The following is a 19020-nucleotide window of genomic DNA, read 5'->3' as shown; positions in this document are numbered from 1 at the left end:
TGAGTTCGGAGGAGGGCGCGCGGGCCCTGGCCGAGTTCGCGGCGCTGCACGGCCCGGCGCTGCGCGCCTCGGGGGTCCCCGAGAGGTACTGGGGCCGCCTCTTGCACAAGCTGGAGCACGAGGTGCGGGCCGGGCAGGGCTCAGGGCGGGGGGCACCACTCGGGGCCCTTCTGGGGGAAGGGCGCGGCGGACAGGGGAAGCCTGCTCCCAGGTGGGCAGGCCTCGGGGAGACGCGCGGGGGGCGCAGGCTTGGTGATGAGGCCGCGAGGGCCGGGACGAGCGACCTGGAGGTTGGAGCCGCAGGGGGACGGCAGAGGTCTGTACCCGGGCCCCGAGCCGGCCGGGGCTGCTGTGCGTGCCGGGCCTGAGCCGGGGCCCCCACACATCGAGCCCCACCACAGCCCCGCGAGGAGGAAGCTTCATCACCCTCGTTTTACAGCTAAGGAAACTGAGGCTCAGGAAGAGGCAGGGTCTGTCGGGTTTGCAAGCCACAAGCTTGCTGTGCGCGCACCACCTCGGCCCGAGTAGGATCCCAGGAATTGTGTAGTGTCCCTGTGTGGTTCATGGGACTCTTTCGTGCTTCTCCACCTGAGTTGAGCCCCCGGTCACCCTCCTTTTGCAGACAAAAAAAAAAAAAAAAAAAAAAACAGGTTGGGGGAGATGAAGAAAGAATCTAGTGAGAAGTGTTTAGAGGTTCTCTCCCGTTTTGTGAGGGTGTCTCCCTTCTGCTCATCTGCTTGCCCTAACCTGGTCCTCCAAAGGGTCTCCGGGTCTCTTGGCATCCTGGCTGAGGGCTGGGCCCGGTTGTTGGTTGGTTGCCCAGGTGCTGAAGCCACAGCACCTTCCCAGGGCGGGCTAGTGGGAGCCTTTTCTTTAGCGGGAGCCTGGCTCTGCTTCGGGGCGCTGTCTTCCAGGCTGAGACCAGCTAAGTGGTGATGGGGTGGACCCCAGAGCCAAGGAGAGGCTGTCCCAGCCAGGATCTAGGAGTCCTCTGAGCCTGGCTGCTGGACAGAACCCCCACCTCTGAGCCCCAGTTTCTCTTTGTGCAATCATTTTGGTGGGACCAGGTACCTTCCGGTTCCAAACATAGTTGCTTTAAAAAAAAGGTACAGTTTTAGTGGCACCTCCTCACAATATAGCATGTTTTGCAATACAGTGAATTTCCTTTGCCCTCAATTCTGCCACCATTTCCTGAGTATTGCTCTAGTCCCAGGCCTGTGCTTAGGGGGAAGAGGACTTCAGTTTGTTAGAATAAGAGTCCCTGTGCTGAGTGAAAGGAGTGCAGCATAGCAATGCCCTGTCTCCTGCCCAGCCGGCGTCTACCAGCAGTAGACAAGCGTGGCCCGATCTCCATCGGGAAAGCAAGGATGGTGAGCCACGAGAACGTGGCTCCCACGGGATGGGACATGGGGGTGGCCTGAGAAGTAAGCTTCAGCCAGTGTCCAGCACATAGAAGGCGGTCACCAGAGTATAGTGTCCCCTCTGCCCAGGTCGCCCTTGCTGCCGCTATCCTTCAAGGGGCAGCCAGTGTTTTTCCGTGACCCACCCAAGCCATTGCGGGCAGAGCTGAGTCACCACTTTGCAGACACAAACCTGCAGCTATTACTCCCCAGTGAAACCTGCTGCTGTGGGCCCACATGTAGGGGAGGGCATGCCAGCAGAACAAGTACCTGCCGACAGCACTGGAGGCCCTTCAGCCCCTGGCAAGGCCAATGACCCTGGTGCCTTGCCTTAGATTGTACCCTGGGAAAAGACAGGGAGCATTTTAAAAATAAACGTCAGCTCTTGTGTTGGCACGAACTTCCCAGTTGCAAAACCACTCCCCTTCGTTATCTCCTTGGGTGCTCCTCCAGTCCCACCATGATGGGCCTGTGGCCACACCCTTTCACAGATGGAGAAAGCCAGGTTTGAGGCAGGTCCTCTTATCACTTAGCCTTATACTGTCTGCACTTCCCCAGTAAGGGTTGGGAATAGAAGGCTGGGGATTTGGAATACTGGGGTTGAAGCCCAAGGTGTGGATTCTAGCTCTCTGAGCCTCTTTCCTAATCTCAAACTGGAGGGGAAGGCAGTGGCCTCCCCAGGGGTGCTGTGAGGGTTCCAGGAGAACCTAATTGGCTCGGTCCACTTATTCCCCACCTGAGAGCCTCTCCCAGAGAGCACCCAAGCTCCCCTTGTCCTCAAGGTGGTCCCTGGCCTGCTCACCCAGTGCACAGCCCTCCTGCTCCTGGACCTTTCTACCTCCAGGCCTCGGCTCTTGCCCTCTCTCTACCTGGAGTTCCTTTCCTCCACCACCCCAGAGCCGTGTGTTTAAATCTTCCCCTTCCTGCAGAGCTCACCTCAGATTATGTCTCCTTGTCCATAATGTCTTCCCAGGCCCTCCAGGACACAGGGCGATTTACCTGATACTCTCAAATAACCTGGACCTTACTCAGCTGTCAGCTCCCCGGGCAAGATCATGAGTAATTATCCTCACACCACCACAGTGCCCAGCCCTGCCCAGCCCACAAGAGCTATCCAACTGCCATTTTTAATAGAGAAGTGAGAAACAGGTTTTAGGGAGGGACTAGCCTTCATTAAGTCCCCACTGTGCACTGCTTTTGTTCATGCATCTGTTCTAGAAGGGGGGTGATACCCCCATTTTTTTTTTTTTTTTTTTTTTTTTTTAACAAAAGACCGGTAAGGGGATCTCAACCCTTGCCTTGGTGTTGTCAGCACCACGCTCAGCCAGTGAGCAAACCATCCATCCCTATATGGGATCTGAACCCGTGGCCTTAGTGTTATCAGCACCGCACTCTCCCGAGTGAGCCACAGGCTGGCCCCTGATACCCCCATTTGATAAGTGAGGAAACTGAGTCCAGAGAAGTGTAACGATGGCAGCAAGTGCTTCAGGGCATTTGCCGTGGTCCAGACTCTTCTAAATTCTTTATGTGTGTAGTCATTTAATCCTCCCAACAACCATCTGGTAGGTTCTGTTATTCCCGTTGTACGTATGAGGAAACCAAAGCACAGAGCGGTTAAGAAAAAGTTGCATATCAAGGAAGTGGTGAAGTCAAGATTTGAACCCACACAGCCTGGCTCTGGAATCTTTTCAAAGTCTCCCTTTGCTGGCTTGTGATGGACACGCTGCATGAGTGTGGCTGCACCTGGGACTGTTCCACACAAGAAGAAGCTGACTTGTCTGCTTTACTTTGGCAGGGAAACTCCAGGAGCAAGGTCCTTATCTTCCTGTCCCACCCTGACCCGGGACCTCAGGCCTTGCTTTCTGCAGGCCTTGTGCTTCTTGGCTGGTTATAGGTGGCTGGAGGAGGCTGTCCTGTGGGCCGCCTCAGCTGCACTGGTGTTGGGTTGGTTCTTCTGATGAGATGGAAATTGGGGTGCACTCCCAGATCACTATGATGCTGACTTCCATTCACCTCCAATGTGACCAGAGCCATCCTCTCTGCCTTTGGGGACTCATTTTCTCTAAAGGAAGGGGCTAGACTGGAATGAATTCCAGCACACATATGTACTCCCATTTCCAACGTGATGTCTCGTGGGGCAAGGGGCCTTGGATGACAGCATTGGTGACAGTCAATGGGGTGGATTAGGTTTCCATTCTGACTTTCTAGGAGCCTCAGTTTCCCCATCTGTAAGGTGGTGTGGGTACGTTGGGTCCTGCTTCTCTGAAGGAGTCAAGTTCTTTCTTCAGGCCCAGGTGTGTCACACTTGGTGGCTTTTCCCGGAGCCGAAACCCTGGACCCAGTGAAGGGTTAGGGGTAGGGCCTCCTGCCCACACCCCCTGTGGACCCGTGCTTGGCCCCCCAGGTTTTCGATGCTGGAGAAATGTTCGGGATCATGCAAGTGGAAGAGGTAGAAGCAGATGAGGATGAGGCAGCACGAGCAGTGCGGGAGAAGCAGCCCAACCCAGGGAGCGAGCTGTGCTACAAAGTCATCGTGACCAGCGAGAGTGGGCTCCAGGCTACAGACCCCAACAGGTAGGAGCCAGGGGTGGGCGTCAGTCACTGGCCTGGCTTCCTTCCAGAGAGATTTCACCAAGACCATTACTGTTGAGGAAATAGCAGTAACTGCAAACACTTGTGTGCTCCCTGTGTGCCGGCAGCCTGTGGCATGCCTGTGTGGCCAACCGTGGTGTTTACACCAGGGCTTCAGGACAATGTAGGCTCTAACACCAACACTGGTAACAGTCCCTGGTAATCCTGCTGAATGGTCCTGAGAGCACCTCCCTGTGGTTTCACTCGGGATCACAATGGTGATGAGGAAACATGCAGGAAGGACTTCCACCCACATGCACTGGGCTCAGGCCCGCCCTCTTCCTTAACTTCAGTGCAGCGAGCCTTTGTGTGCACCTGCTCTATCCTGCCCCGTGCCACTCGGGCCTGGGTACAGGTGCATCAAACACAGAGGCTGCCCCCAGGAGCTCACAGTCTCTGAGCCCTACACCACGCACACTGGCACAGCCAGGCTTGGGAGGGGCTGGAGAGTGGAGTCCTGGGTTTTTGGAGGTTGAGGTGCTCACTACTTCACCTACTCCTGGGCCTTTCTGCCTCCAGAACTTTGTCCCTCCGAGTCTTCTGTTGCCAGGCCCCAGTGAGCTACTCCATGCCCCTCCCCTGCCTGTGGACACAGCTCCCCTCTTTGCATCTGCCAGGGTCACCCCCAGGTGTTGAACTTTGAGGGCCTGGTTCTGTGTGTGGCATTGTCCAGCCATCAGCTGTGAGCGTGAGAGCAGGAACAAATCTTCATTTACTTTAGGATATGCAAACAAACCAAAAATCTAATATAAGCACAATAAATACTTCTGAACTTGCCACCTGACCTAAGAACTGGAATATTTGCTGTTCCTTGGATTTTAAAAGGGGAGCAGAGTTGTGGGTCCATGCCACGGCTGCTCTGCCCATCGGGCACCTGTGCAGTTGGAGCCTCCTCGTGCAGCAGAACTCCATCCCGTAGGGTGGGAGGCAGCCATGGCCTCAGACCTGCAGTGAGAATGCCTTATTGTCTGCCACAGCTCCACCATGGTTTTGTGGGAGCTGTGCAGCTGGACCACCTGGGCTCTTCCAGGGAAACCAGCACATGTGGGCTGCAGGTGTCTGTATGTGTGGGGACCTGAAGCCTCTCCCACAAAGAGGCCCTGGTGCTTCCACGGTCCTTGCGGGGGTTGTAAGCAAGCTCTTTGTGATGTCTCCTTTGCACGTCTGCCCACTGGCCTCCCAGTGTGCAGTGTTTTTGCATTTGCAGAGCATGGCCGTGAGCCAGGCCTGCAGGGAGCAGGGTGGGGAGCGTGGGCCTGTCTTCCAGTCGACTGGGGTAGATTAGGTTTTCGTTCTGACTCTGTGGTGTCTCAGTCACTTAGTGATTGCTGCTGTGTATCACAAGTGCTTAGTGTGCAGGCGGCATGCTGTGTGTTTGGTTTCATTTGATGCCCATATCAACTTGTTGATAGGAGAGGGGGGCAACCCTCTTGCCTTATTTTAGAAGGTTGCTCAGGGCCACACGGAGTGAGCAGCAGGACTGGGATCTCGCCCTGGGCCCACTGGACTCCAAAACTGTGCATAACTATGGTTATAACTGGGGAGACCAAGTCTCAGAGGGGTTGGGTGCCAGGTCCCGGCCACATCCCTGGTCCTTGTCCTCTTCTCCGCATTTCTGTTTATGCCGTGCCACCTGGCAGCCTCACCTGTGGCCTGTGCCTGCAGCATCTTCCTCATCGACCACGCCTGGACGTGTCGCGTGGAGCACGCTCGCCAGCAGCTGCAGCAGGTGCCGGGGCTGCTGCACCGCATGGCCAACCTGATGGGCGTCGAGTTCCACGGCGAGCTGCCCACTGCCGAGGCCGTGGCCCTGGTGCTGGAAGAGATGTGGAAGTTCAACCAGACCTACCAGCTGGCCCATGGGGTGAGCGGCGGGCAGCCGGGCCCCAGGCAGGGGAGGACAGACAGGGACGCGGGCCTTCGCTGCCCGATGCCCTCAGGGCTGGTCGGGGGCCAGTCAAGGACAGCAAACCCATTCCTGTGGCTTGTGGAGACCCCCTCAGGCTGGGCCTTCATCAGGCGCCTGTTCGCTGTTTCTCTGGGGCTGGTCCATGTTGGGGACCCAGGTGCTCACCCAGCCTTTGAGCTCACAGGACATAGCCCCTCTCAGACCCTAACCTTGGGCCAAGGTGACTCAGCTGCCTCTTTCCTGGCCCCTTCTGATTCTGTCACATTCTTTTCAAAGACCTTGGTGGTTCCTTGCTACCCTTGGGAGAAGGGTTGAGCCCCTTCAGCACATTCTCAGGCCGTCGACACTCACCCCTTCCAGCTTCTCCAGACTCACCCTCCACACTCCAGCCCCTCACCACTCGCAGTCTGGGGAAAGACACGCACTTGTTTCTCATGATCTCAGCTTAGATGCCACCTCCTCCAGGAAGCATTCCCTGAACTCAAAGACTCCCCACCCACAAACAAGTCTAGATACATCCATGTGGTTACTGAGCTACATGCCTTTCCGCACATTAATTGTCACACTGCAGTGCATTGGCCTGCGTCCTGGTCTGCAAAGGCAGGGCTTCTGTGCAGGAGGCCGTGGGCTAGTAAAAGGGTCCAGGGTGCATGGAAGACTCTCTGAGCTCTGAGAGTTGGACGTGGAGGGATGAGTGAAGGTTGATATTCGGGTGGTGGACAGATGCATGAGGGTTGCCACATGTGCTGTGCCTGCAGACAGCCGAGGAGAAGGTTCCCGTGTGGTACATCATGGATGAGTTTGGCTCACGCATCCAGCACGCAGATGAGCCCAGCTTTGCCACTGCACCCTTCTTCTACATGCCCCAGCAAGTGGCCTACACGCTGCTGTGGCCCCTGAGGGACCTAGATACAGGCGGTAAGTCATATGCGCGCCCGCCCTAGAGGATGGGCCTCAGCTGGTTGCCTACCCCCGCTCTGATGGGCTCACATGTCTTGGTGCAGAGGAAGTGACCCGGGACTTTGCCTACGGAGAGGCAGATCCTCTGATCCGGAAGTGCATGCTGCTGCCCTGGGCTCCTGCCGACATGCTGGACCTCAGCTCCTGCACGCCCGAGCCGCCTGCCGAGTACTACCAGGTACAACCCCCTCCACCCCTGCCTCAACCCTGGGCCTGTTTGACTGGTGGCTTCTGGAATGTTCCCCATCCAGTCACCAGGTATTATTGAATACCAGCTGGGTGCCAGCCCCTGAGCTGGCTGCTGTGGGAGGTGGAGAAGAGATTTGGGAGTATCTGAGAGACAAGGCTCACAGTCAGAGAGGGAACGTGAGCCACCACACACCTTGGACACCGGTCCCAAACCCAGATCTCAAGGTGCCTGGCGTTGGAATCTGCCCTTTCAAAGGTCGGGTGGAGCTGGAGCTGTAAGCGGCTGGTGCTTCTCCTGTGGGGCGGAAGTGTGGGTGTGCAGGTGGACTTGATTGTGCTCCTGGCTCGGCCCCATTCCCTCATCTCATGACGCCTTCCTCCCGGGGCACAGAAGACACTCTTCAGACACATTTATCATCTCACGTGACTTTCCCAGTCCCTGGCAGGCAGATCCTCAACAAGCAGTTGTCACTATTGTCACTGTTACTGACAACAAAGGTACTTTCAGTCCGTGGGCAGCCTCAGGCAGGGCCTTGTGCCTGTACCTAGCTGGCTCATTCAGAATGCCTGGCTGGTGGTGTGAGTTAACACAAAGCCCAGTACAAGGTGTCTGGCCAGGTTAGGGGGCCAGGGTGAGTGCAGCCCCTGGGCATGGGGAGGAAATGGAACCTACAGGGACAAAGCCACTGCCAGGGTCGGTGGGGGTAGGGGGTTAACACCCCGGCCACCTCCTGCCTCCTTTCCCTGTCCTCTGATCTTCAGCACTTTATGGTCACACTCTGCTGTGTTCCTTAAAACAACTTCACGGTTCTGTTTTTATCTTCATTTTACTGAGGATAAGGAAACTGAAGCACAGAGAGGCTAAGGAACTTGCCAAAGGTCACACAGCTGGTGGGAGAGCTAGAATCCAAAACCAAGGTGATGTGATAGCTTGGGGTGGAGGCTGCGGACTTGCCCCCTGTGTTTAAAAGTGCCATGATGTGCAGACATCAGGTGCTTAATGAGTGCCTCAGGGTCGTGGAAAGGGTTAAGCAGATCAACTTGTGTTAGAGCGGGAGCGCCAAGGGGTATTAGCTGCTTCTGTGAGTTCTGATTGGGAGAGGTGGGCTGTGGTCCTGTTGGCACTTTCAGTCTAAGTCAGTGGTGATTGAATGAACCGTGCTGAAAACTAGGAGATCACTCTAGCTGATTCAGAGGTGTATTTAAGAGCCCCCAGCACCTACACCTCGTGGTTGCTTAGTGAACATTTGACTGAACGAGGTGTGGGGTGGGCGTGAGAAGGGCTTAGGGACAAACTTTTCCTGGTCTTGTGTTCGCTTGTTAATGGAACATGAATTAAAGTTAGCACTTTTCCTTGGGAAGCCTGTGCTGGCCAGGAAGAGGAGATACGAGGCCAAACCCTCCTTGCCTGAAGCATCATTGTGTTTATCCATTTGACCCGTCAGGATCAGGCCTATGCTCTGGGCCCTGGCCATGCCTGTATTGGTTAGCTGTGGCTGGGTAACAAATTACTCCAAAACTTGGTGGGTTAAAACAGCAAACATTTATCATCTCACACGACTTCTGTGGGGCAGGAGCTCGGAGTGGCTTGGATAGGGGCTTCTGGCCAGGGGTGTCTCTTGAGGTGCACAGGCTGCCCACCAGGGTCGCGTCATCTGAGACTTGACAGGCCTGAGGGCCTGCTTCCCCATGCCTCGTACACACTCTTGGCAAGGCAGTGCTGGCAGTGGGCAGGAGGCTCAGCACCTCAACCCGTGGGCCCTCCACGGGGCTGCTCGAGCGACCTCCTGACATGGCGCTGACCTCCCTCAGAGCCAGGGATCCAAGGGAAAGCAAGGATGGACCCACAGCCTTCGTGACCTCATTACGGAGGCCACACCCTGTCACTCCCTTTTTTTCCTGTTTGTGAGAAGCAACTCCTTAGGCCCAGGCCTCACTTGAGGGAGGGGGTTAGGCTCTGCCTTTCAAAAGGAGTGTCAAAGAGTTTGTGGACATGTTTCTTTTTGTTTTTTCCTAAATTTTTTTTAAAATTTTATTTATTTTTGTGGGGTACAGTGTGTTGTTTCAATACATGCACATCTTGCACAATGGTTCACTTAGGGCAGAGAGCATAGTTTTGTCCCCATTAGTTCACCCCCAATCTTCCCCCCACCCCACCCCTTCCAGCCTCTGGTAACTATTATTCTACTCTCTACTTTCTTTGTTTTGTTTTTTTTTTAACACACAAAGATTAACATCTTTCCTGCAAAAGAACTCTTAAAACTGTATTAGAAAAACCTAAGCAGAGGGGCCGGCCCGTGGCTCACTCGGGAGAGTGCGGTGCTGATAACACCAAGGCCCCGGGTTCGGATCCCATATAGGGATGGCCAGTTCGCTCACTGGGTGAGCGTGGTGCTGACAACACCAAGTCAAGGGTTAAGATCCCCTTACCGGTCATCTTTTAAGAAAAAAAAAAAAAACCTAAGCAGAAATTTGGTGAAGGACATGAGCAGATAAGTCACACACCCCAAAGAAACCCCCATGGTTGATCAGTATGTTCTAGGATCTGGTTGCAGGCAGGGGCGGGGCTGGCCTGGCCACCGTCTCAGGATCCCGGGCGTCGGCCAGTTCCGCACTGGCCCGGATGTGCGGGGGCAGCCCTAGGGCCTGTGGATATGTTTTAAACCATCCCACTGCTTAAGCTCAGAACAGTCCTGGGGGCTCCTCTAGGACCAAGCAGCCCCCATCTGGGACAGGCTTGGCACCTTTTCAGCTGTGTGTGATTTGGAGATTTAGAACAACATTTTCAGTGTTTTGTTTTGTTTTGTTTTCTTTCTTTCTTTATCGTGAGCACCATCTGTTCTATACCCCATTCTTTTGATACCAAACTAGGACTGTTGAGCACTGAGGGACCTTGAGCCCCAGGATCTAGGGGTGGGAGTAGGGGTGGTTGGAGGTGTCCTTTCGCTGTGGGGCAATGGGGAAGGGTAGCCTCAGAGCATGACGTGCCGGCGCCAGGAGACGTGTTCACGCTCTCCCTTCCTTAAGGTCTGTTTCCACCTCTACTGTGTTTCCTTCTAGGCCATTTTGGAGGAAAACAAGGAGAAGCTGCCCCTTGCCACCAGCCCAGTGGCACACCCCCATAACCACGTCTTCAGGTGCGTGGCCCCTTCTCTGCTCCTGCTAGGCCTTGTCCACAGTCACTCTCCCACACTCACCATGGCCCCCATGTCCCTAGAGCAGCGCCTGGCTCCTAGGCACGATGGTGACAGATGCCGAGATCCTAGAGTTCTTAGGATCACAGAGAAAGTACTACAGAAAGTGGGAGAGTTGACAGGACTTCCCAGAGAAAGCAGGTTTTAAACTCACTGTTAGGGCCGGCCCGGTGGTGCACTGCTACAGTGCGCCGCTTGGGAGCACGGTGGCGCTCCCGCCGAGGGTTGCGATCCCGTTGCCGGTCCCGGTCCGGTATGGGCGCGACACTGAGGGTTGCGATCCGTTGCCGGACATGAAAAAAGACAAAAAAAAAAAAAAAACTCACTGTTAAAAGTTAAAAATAGGGACAGGCTGTGGAGATGCTAGTGGTGGGCAAAGGGCACCCTGGGCAGGAGCATCAGCCTGCGCTAGTCCCCCCCACCCCTTTGGGCACCAAGGGGTCGTGTCCCAACTCCACCACATGGGGTTGCTCTGCTCACCTGGGTGCTCTGTGTTCCTTTGGTTCTGGAAAGGCAGACACATAGCCAGGCCTGTGCACACCAGCCTCTCCCAAAACCAGGGAGCCTGTGCCCAGTGTGAACATGCTGGCACCTAGATAGACACCTGGGCTGCCTGGAGGGGGCCTTCCCAGCAGTCTGCAGGGGTTGGCTGGTGGGTTATGGAGGACCAGGCAGGCAAGTCCCATGTGGGCCCCTTGTGGAAGCAGTGTCCCCACATTACAGGTGAGGAAGCAGAGGTGCAGAGAGCCATGCCAACCTGTTGCAGAGCAGGCTCAGGCAGGTTCCATCTCGGCCTTCCTGGGAGCCCCTCCCTGAGACTCGAGATACTTTTTCCTTGGCGCCCAAACCTGGGCCAGCCAGGAACGGGTGGCAGCATGCTCTGCTCTGCCCTCCTGCCGGGTCTGGGGGCTCCTCGCTGCTGGCCCCTGCCCAGCCCTCCTCCCCCTGCCTGAGGCCAGGGTCCAGCCCATTGTTCCTGGACTCTTCCTGACACACAGTCCACTCCTCTGGGGCAGAGGCCTCTTCAGGGTCCTCTTAGCCTCCTGCTCCTGATGGTGCTTCACAGTCACTGTCCAGCCCCACCCAGGGGGTCCAGCCCCTCGCCTTTCTGCCCTCCTGCTGGCTGCCCCCTGCCCGACCCCTCTAGAAACCCGTGCCAGGCAGGGTTGTCACCACCCTCCTGCCTTCACACTCAGCCCATTACTTTGAAAGTGTGGCTGTCTCCACCCCGCAGCAGATGGGCTTACAGGAGTTTGTTGGGACCACACGCTGGCCTGTGGGCAGGCCCTGTGGCTTCAGAAGAACTCTCCTGGGGCACCTTCTTCCTTCTCTGAGGGCTAAATTCTCAGCATATTCGTGTCAGATTATACTGTCGACCCATCCTCTTTTTTTCCATGTGGGAGGAAAGCAGCAGCATTTATTATTCCAACTCATCCTGTCTGGTCCTAATGACAGGGAGGCGCAGACCCTATGGTTCTGTCCTACAGGTGAAGAAAGTGGGGCGGTGAGGGTCTGGGTTAGAATTTCACCAGGTATGCGGAGGAGATGGCGTCTAAGCCCAGGCTGTGCAAGGCAGAGACCAGAGCCCAGGACTCGCTTGGGGCTCATTCATTTCAGAACAGGTGGGGAGTAACTGGGCAGGCTGCTGTCCGAGCTTCTACTGGGAGCGTGGGGCCAGGCCCAGCTTAGCTCGGGCCTACCCCGCAGGGTCTACACGGACATGCAGCAGGTGCTCAGCAGCCTCACGCACCCACGCTTCACCTTCACCCAGAGCGCGGCGGACGCCGACATCCTCTACAACTTCTCTCACTTCAAGGACTACAGGTGAGGGCCTCCCGGCTGCGAGGGCCTCAGAGCCAGAGCCTCTGGCTGCCCACTCCCCCACCCAGGGCGCCTAGCCTCCCTTTGAGCCAGTCTTGCCCACCTCCACCTGCAGGAAGCTCAGCCAGGAGAGGCCAGAGGTGCTGCTGAACCAGTTCCCTTGTGAGAACCTGCTGACAGTAAAGGACTGCCTGGCCTCCATCGCGCGCCGGGCAGGGGGCCCCGAGGGCCCACGCTGGCTGCCCCGAACCTTCAACCTACGCACTGAGCTGCCCCAGTTTGTCAGCTACTTCCAGCAGCGAGAGAGACGGTGAGCCCCTGGGCACGCAGCCATGCAGGAGGAGACTCCTGGGACTTTGCATCATGCTCCTGTGGCCCCCATCCTGCACCAATCCTCATACTGTGCCCAGCCTGCTCCTTAGTTGAGTGCCTACTATGTGCAAGCTGCAGGGCACCGAGCACTGCACCCGACCACGTGTGCCGTAAGCTGCTCTCCTTGCCTCTACTGGGGCTGCTCCTTCTACCCGGAACGCAACTCCCTCGGCTCTGGCAGACTCCTCCTCACTCCTGGAGGCCCAGCCTCTGACATCTCCCTAGGAGACATTGGCTGCCCTCCCTGTGCTGCCGGGGTCCTGGGGAGGCATTGCCAGGAGGGTAGGCCCCAGGCTGCAACCTAGCTGGCCCCTCTGCTCCCAGGGGCGAGGACAACCACTGGATCTGCAAGCCCTGGAACCTGGCCCGGAGCCTGGATACCCACATCACCAAGAGCCTCCACAGCATCATCCGGCACCGGGAGAGCACCCCCAAGGTGGCCTCGCATTCCGCATGCAAGGGGTGATCAGTGCACGGGCGGGCCACCCAGAGGCCCAGGTGCTGGGGAGGGTCAGTGGCGATTCAGGATCACTCAGCTCACAGAAGCTGGGACTGGAGCCCCATTTCCGAGAGCAGAGAAGACCTCAATTAGAGCTGTCCTAAGTGCATGTGTCCTCAAGGTCCCTAGCACATGCTGCACTGCATGGTGTGCCTACACAGCAGGAGGGTGGTGGCCAAGCCTGGGCAGGGAGCTGGAGCCATGGCAAAGAGTTCATGGTGACATGAGAGCCAGAGCAGTCCTGGGGGGATGGCAGGACACAAGGTGGCATGCATGTGGGCAGAGGCCAGGAAGAAACGTACCACTGGGACTATCACCTGGGGACTTTAGACGGTGGGATTGGGGTGGGTGGAATTATGGGTAAGACATGAGAGCCAGAGCAGTCCTGGGGGGATGGCAGGACACAAGGTGGCATGCATGTGGGCAGAGGCCAGGAAGAAACGTACCACTGGGACTATCACCTGGGGACTTTAGACGGTGGGATTGGGGTGGGTGGAATTATGGGTAAGAATTTGTTTGTTTTCAAAATCTGGAAACTGGGGGGATTTTTTTTTTTTTTTTTTTTTCTTCAATTAAGGTAGAAGTGAACATAAAGAATTTGCTGTGACACAGGCAAATGTTTGAAAGGTCAGAAGGAGTAAACAGCAGCTGTGGCTGGGCTGTGTCCCCCAGGTGGAGCGTCCCTGGGGGACAGATGAGAGGAGCTCCCACTCGTGGGGCCCAGTGTGCTCGGGGGGCACAGGGGCTCCGAGGTGCTCTCTGTTCTGAAGGCCTGGCTGAGGTGAGATCCACCAGTGAGCCCGCGTCTGTGTCCCCAGGTTGTGTCTAAGTACATTGAAAGTCCCATCCTATTCTTTCGAGAAGACGTGGGGAAGGTTAAGTTTGACATCCGCTACGTGGTGCTGCTGCGCTCGGTGAAGCCCCTGACGTTGTTTGTGTATGACGTGTTCTGGCTGCGATTCTCCAACCGGTAACTAGGGGAAATGCCTGGGTGCGGGGGCCTGGGGTGGGAGGGCTGGGCAATGGGGTCAGAAATCCTGTGCTGGAGCTCCATCACTCACCCAGCAAGCGCCCCTCTGAGCCGATTTCAGTGCAGCGACTCCTGCCCTGCCTGCTTGAGTTCCTATGCCAGCCATTGGAATGCACGCAAACATTCTTTGTAAGACAAGCATCGACGTGTGATGAGGTGTTAAGGACCTACAGAATCTTTGCAGATAGCATGTCGCCCCCTTGACCCTAGCTCTGAATGGGGCCATGGGGCCGCCCCACTTGCACAGACCAGGTTTCTGTCCTGAGCCTCCAGCCGGAAGGCTCTGTTTGTGACCACCTCCCATGGGCAGGCTCGGGGACCCATGTGTGTGTCTGTATCTGCTTGTCCTCAGGCCCTTCACGCTCAGTGACCTGGATGACTACGAGAAGCATTTCACGGTCATGAACTATGACCCGGATGTGTTGCTTAAGCAGGTAGGCCCCCACCCAGGCTCACGCACTGCTGGACCTCCTCCTCCCTCTCCTGGTGTGTGCTTTCTGTTCCCAGGCGTGTCTTGATTCTTTCCAGCATGAGAATGTCCCTGAACAATTCAAACTTGTTTTGCATATTTAGGTTTTTCTGTAAGTATTATCTTATTGAGCACATCCTTCTGCAACTTCCATCATTTGCTGGGTATCATCATTGAGGTGAAGTGTAGCTGCAGGTCATTCTTGTGTTTTTCCTAGTTCTTTTCTATTAATAAACAGAGCCGCATGTGGAATACTCTGGAGGCACCTCGCTGTGCCACGTCTGAGAAGTCCTCTAGGGGACTTGCAGAAAGGGAGTGGAGGATCCAGAGTGGCTTTGCCGACACACACTCCCCTGTGGCTGAGCATCATCTTGCTTCTTGTCCCTCTCTTGTCCTTGGCTGTGTTGAAGGCCAGTCCCTAGGACCCAGAGCCCCCATTTGGCCCCCAGAACATTGTTGGAAGTTGTCACTAAGGGTACTGAGCACCTTCCCTCTGTGCTGTGGGTGTGTCATCCCGAGAGTTCATCTCTGACGCCCTGTGCATGGGGACATGTGTCCAGCAAGGTGTGAATGTTTCACTCCCATAGGGGCCTGTCCAGCTTGTCCTCCAGGACGACTCTGAGCTGACCGCCAGCTTACTCAGGTGCCCCAGAAGATCTTGCTGCCCCATAGGCACTTCTGAGCCAGTGCCAGCAGTGACACAGGCTGGGCCCTGCAGGCGGGGTCCAAGCCCTCAACATTCCCTATCTCTCTCGAGCCTCCTAGCAGCCCTGCAGAGTCACTTTGCTGGGAAGGGAGCATCCTCTCATTTCACAGAGGAAGAAATAGGGACTCGGAGAAGTTAGTCTGCCTGCCCAGAATCACACAGCAAGATCCAGAGCTTAATCCCAGTCTCCTGCTTCTCATTTCTACCCTGAGGGGTTGGGGCCAGAGACTCCTGCCGGGCTGACCTCCCGTGACCCCGGCGAGTGTGAGTGGTTTCAGGTCAAGGCAGGGGCAGGTGCCCCCACCCAGAGGAGGCCCTGGGCAGAGTGTGATGGGCCCTGTGTCTGTTGCAGGTGCACTATGATGAATTCATCCCCGAATTTGAGAAGCAGTACCCAGAATTTCCCTGGACTGGTGTCCAGGTGAGTCCTGAGCTCCACTGGGGGTGGGGGGTGGGGGAAGGTGCCCGGCTGGGGCAGGAGCCACCCCCTTCCCTCATGGGCTGAGTGTGGTCTTTGCCTCTTCTGGATGGTCCTTTGCTCACTTTAGCTGGTGAAGGAGACGGTGTGGGCTAAGACTGTCCCCTCTTTCCCACTCTGGGTCTGTGTGGGGCATTGTAGGGGGTCCTTAGAGGGAGGGGTGACCTGGAGGGGCATTTGGGTCACCCCTGGGACAGCCAGAGGACATCAGGCTGCCCCGGGAAAACAAGTTTGGAGACACAGGCTGGGCCTCCACCCCTGAGGTGAGCGTTTCTGGTGCTGTGTAAGCTCCGTGGTGTAGCAGGAGCCACAGGAGCTCCAAGGCAGGAGACATGGCGAATTTGCAGAGGGTGGACACCAGGAGTGAAGGGTGGGTGTTGGGCAGAGGTGGCTGATACCAGGTCCAGAGATGGGAAGGATGTAGGAGAGGTGACTAGGGCCACTGGGACTCAGACAGGGGCAGCAAACCCTGTACTGAGAGGCTGCTCTGGGAGGCCAAGCAAGCCCTGTGAACCAGCATCCCCCATCCCCAGGCTGAGATCTTCCAGGCCTTCACCGAGCTCTTCCGAGTGGCATGTGCCAAGCCGCCGCCCTCGGGCCTCTGTGACTACCCTTCATCCCGGGCCATGTATGCCATCGACCTTATGCTGAAGTGGGACAACTGTCCAGATGGTAAGGGGCTCCATCCCACAATCCAGACCACCAGTCCTCTGCAGCCAGCCACACTCCCGGGAGAAGGTGGGGGTTAGGAAGGGACACTGCCACTTCCTTGCCTGGTCAGCACTGCCCAGGCTGTGCTTTGGCTGGAGTTAGCCAGGAGACCCAGGTTTGGGGATGCCCTGGTTCACCCACCGAGAAGGGGAAACGTCAGCCACACAGAGTGCAAAACGGAAGGGCAGGTGGGCTGGGCTGGCATGCAGAGAGAGTGCGTGTGGGACAGGGGTGCATGCCGGGACAGGTGCATGCCAAGAGAGTGCGTGCGGTACAGGGGTGCGTGCCGAGAGAGGGCGTGCAGAACAGGGGTGCGTACTGAAAGAGTGCATGCCAGACAGGTGCATGCTGAAAGAGTGCATGCCAGACAAGGGTGCGCCCATGGGCTCCTGAGAAAGGCCCCGTCCCTACCTGCTCCTGCCAGGCCCTGCACCTTTGCTTTCCCTTTTTGACTGAATTGAACGTCTATACTTAAAGTGACACACTCTTGTCCCAAGACCCAGAGGCAGCTTTGGGCTCTGTTGAGGAGCAGGTGTCAGGCCAAGCCACCCCACAAGTCCTGGAGATCTGAGTCCTGGGCGCTGCCCTGTGCCCGTCCACTGTAGCCCTGCCCAGCCTTCCCAGGGTGACCAGCACCCTTCCAGGAGCGAGATGCCGGCCACCTCCACACCACTCTATGCTTTGCCACCAGGGAAGCGAGTGATGCAGCCGCAGATCCTGGAGGTGAACTTCAACCCGGACTGTGAGCGAGCCTGCAGGTTCCACCCCACCTTCTTCAACGACGTCTTTAGCACCCTGTTCCTGGACCAGCCCGACGACTGCCATGTCACCCGCCTCCTCTAAGCCCTCGCTGTCTCTTGAGCCTGTACATGCGGGCAGGATCCCAACCTCAGTTCCTTGAGCTGCTTCTGTAAAGCACCCCCCAGCTGGCCTGGGCTGAAGCCTCTGCCCTCCTGAGCCATAGTCCGGCATCACACCCTGGGAGCGCAGGGCTTGTCCCCACTGTGGGGGTGAGCCAGGACAGTGATGGTGTCCCCAGGCTGAGTGTGCCCCGAGGCCCTGTCCACATCCCCTCGCCACCGCCTGTGCATTGATGAGTCTCCAGCTCAGCCAAGGGCTTTCTTCCTGGTGTCAGGAGAGCTTGGTCCTTGGGCTGCTGCGTTTCCAGAGGGCGTGGGGAACAGGGTGCTGTGGAGCAGGACCAGGTGTTCCTCAGCTGCATCAAACAGGCCAGGCAGGTTTCTTTTCCTCAGGGTTCTGCTCTCTGCATCTGGCTCCCACGAGCAGGGGTCAGGGTTCCATGCTGTGACTGCAAAGCTCTGTGTGACACAGACCCCAGAACAGCCTGGGGTGGCCGTAGCCTTGTGGCCCGCCCCAGCCCCACTAGAGCCTTCACCAGCAAACCTCCTGCTAAATCCCCGCGGGAGGCCTCCTCCTTTTGTTGCAATTCCCTTTCCATTTGGCAAGCGTGGGCTGACCTCCCGGTCACAGGCCCTGCCCCGGTCTGAGGTCGGCTAGGACACTGGTAAGGGGAGTGAGGGCAAGTGTGGGGTGCAGGGCACCAGGCAGGACGGCTGGGGAAATGAACGTGAGTCCAAAAACTTTATGTTAAAGTGGGATGACATCTACCTGGGTCTACAGTCAAAGTGTTGAGTTTCTGTTATTTTTTAATTTATGGGAGGAAAATATAAAATTCTAGTTCTTTCCTAATTTTGTTTCTGAAATTTGGAGTCGGCTGCCAGCATTTTTTTTGCGTAGGCGTGGTGCACCTGGGCCCATCTCACAGAAGGTGGGTGGGTGGGAGCTGCTTCCAGAGCCTTCCTGTGTGCAGGAGGCTACAGCTGGGCATGGTGGTGTGTGTTTCACTTTTGAAGCTAAAAGTGACCCTCCTTGTAGCACAGCTGCACACAGTTCTGCCTCCCCTCTCTGTCGGGACATGTGGGCTGCCCTCTGTTAGCAAGAGTCCCTTTGATAGCAGAGGCAGCTCTGTTGCTCCCAGGGTGAGGGTGGAACCTCCTCTCTGCTCCTGTCCCTGGAGAGCTGCTGACATCCGTCCCCTTCTCACTCCATCTGTACTGCAATAAAGTATGCCTTATATGGCATCTGCCCCCTTCCTCTTTGGGGCCCTGAAAGCACTGTTTCCCTTGCTGTTGCCAAAACAAACAAACAAAACAACCCAAATGCCAAGGTGTACTCTGAGAAAAGGAGAGAAAAAATAAGGTGATGTTTACACCTACAAGTCCCCCAACCCAAGGCTTGATTCTGGCACTGGTTCCATTTCCAAGTGGGGCACAGGCAGAGATGCAGAGAGGCCCGTCCTGGCTGTGCCGCCTGAGTCTGAGCCCTGAGCCCTGGCTCCAGCGCTCGAACCAGGCAGACTCGGCAAGTGGCCTCCCTGTGCCCGCTGCCTCGTCCTGGGGGTGGGGCTGAATAGAGCCCCTACCTCCTCCATGGTGTCAGGAGGGTTCCACAGGCTGATGCAGACACTGGCGGGGGCAGCAGTGGCGCCATCTGGTGGCTTGGGAGGTCACAACATAACGGCACAGTGGCCCCAGGAGCAACCCCATGGGGGGTTTCCGTGCCCCTCAGGACATGCCCACAGCAGGTCATTTGTCCTCGGGGGGTTTTCTGTGCCCCTCGGGACAGATGCT

At 56.8% G+C, this 19020-nt stretch overlaps 1 protein-coding gene across 1 annotated transcript in view; it reads left to right on the top strand.

Annotated features, from left to right (window-relative positions):
* Positions 1-18501, top strand: part of TTLL12 (tubulin tyrosine ligase-like family, member 12) — a 34640-nt gene extending 16139 nt beyond the window's left edge. The window contains exons 3-16 of the mRNA XM_008578533.1: positions 5-122; positions 3805-3974; positions 5697-5895; positions 6699-6858; positions 6945-7078; positions 10150-10226; positions 11991-12107; positions 12220-12414; positions 12801-12912; positions 13794-13945; positions 14358-14439; positions 15533-15601; positions 16192-16330; positions 17061-18501. Coding sequence (XP_008576755.1) covers positions 5-122; positions 3805-3974; positions 5697-5895; positions 6699-6858; positions 6945-7078; positions 10150-10226; positions 11991-12107; positions 12220-12414; positions 12801-12912; positions 13794-13945; positions 14358-14439; positions 15533-15601; positions 16192-16330; positions 17061-17212 — 1876 coding nt within the window. The 3' untranslated portion in view covers positions 17213-18501. The remainder of the gene's footprint in view (positions 1-4; positions 123-3804; positions 3975-5696; positions 5896-6698; positions 6859-6944; positions 7079-10149; positions 10227-11990; positions 12108-12219; positions 12415-12800; positions 12913-13793; positions 13946-14357; positions 14440-15532; positions 15602-16191; positions 16331-17060) is intronic.
* Positions 18502-19020: the final 519 nt, after the last annotated feature.

Source organism: Galeopterus variegatus, unplaced genomic scaffold (assembly GCF_000696425.1).
Source record: "Galeopterus variegatus unplaced genomic scaffold, G_variegatus-3.0.2 Scaffold1710, whole genome shotgun sequence".
Lineage (NCBI taxonomy): Eukaryota > Metazoa > Chordata > Mammalia > Dermoptera > Cynocephalidae > Galeopterus > Galeopterus variegatus.
This window is presented reverse-complemented; position numbering and strand designations above follow the sequence as displayed.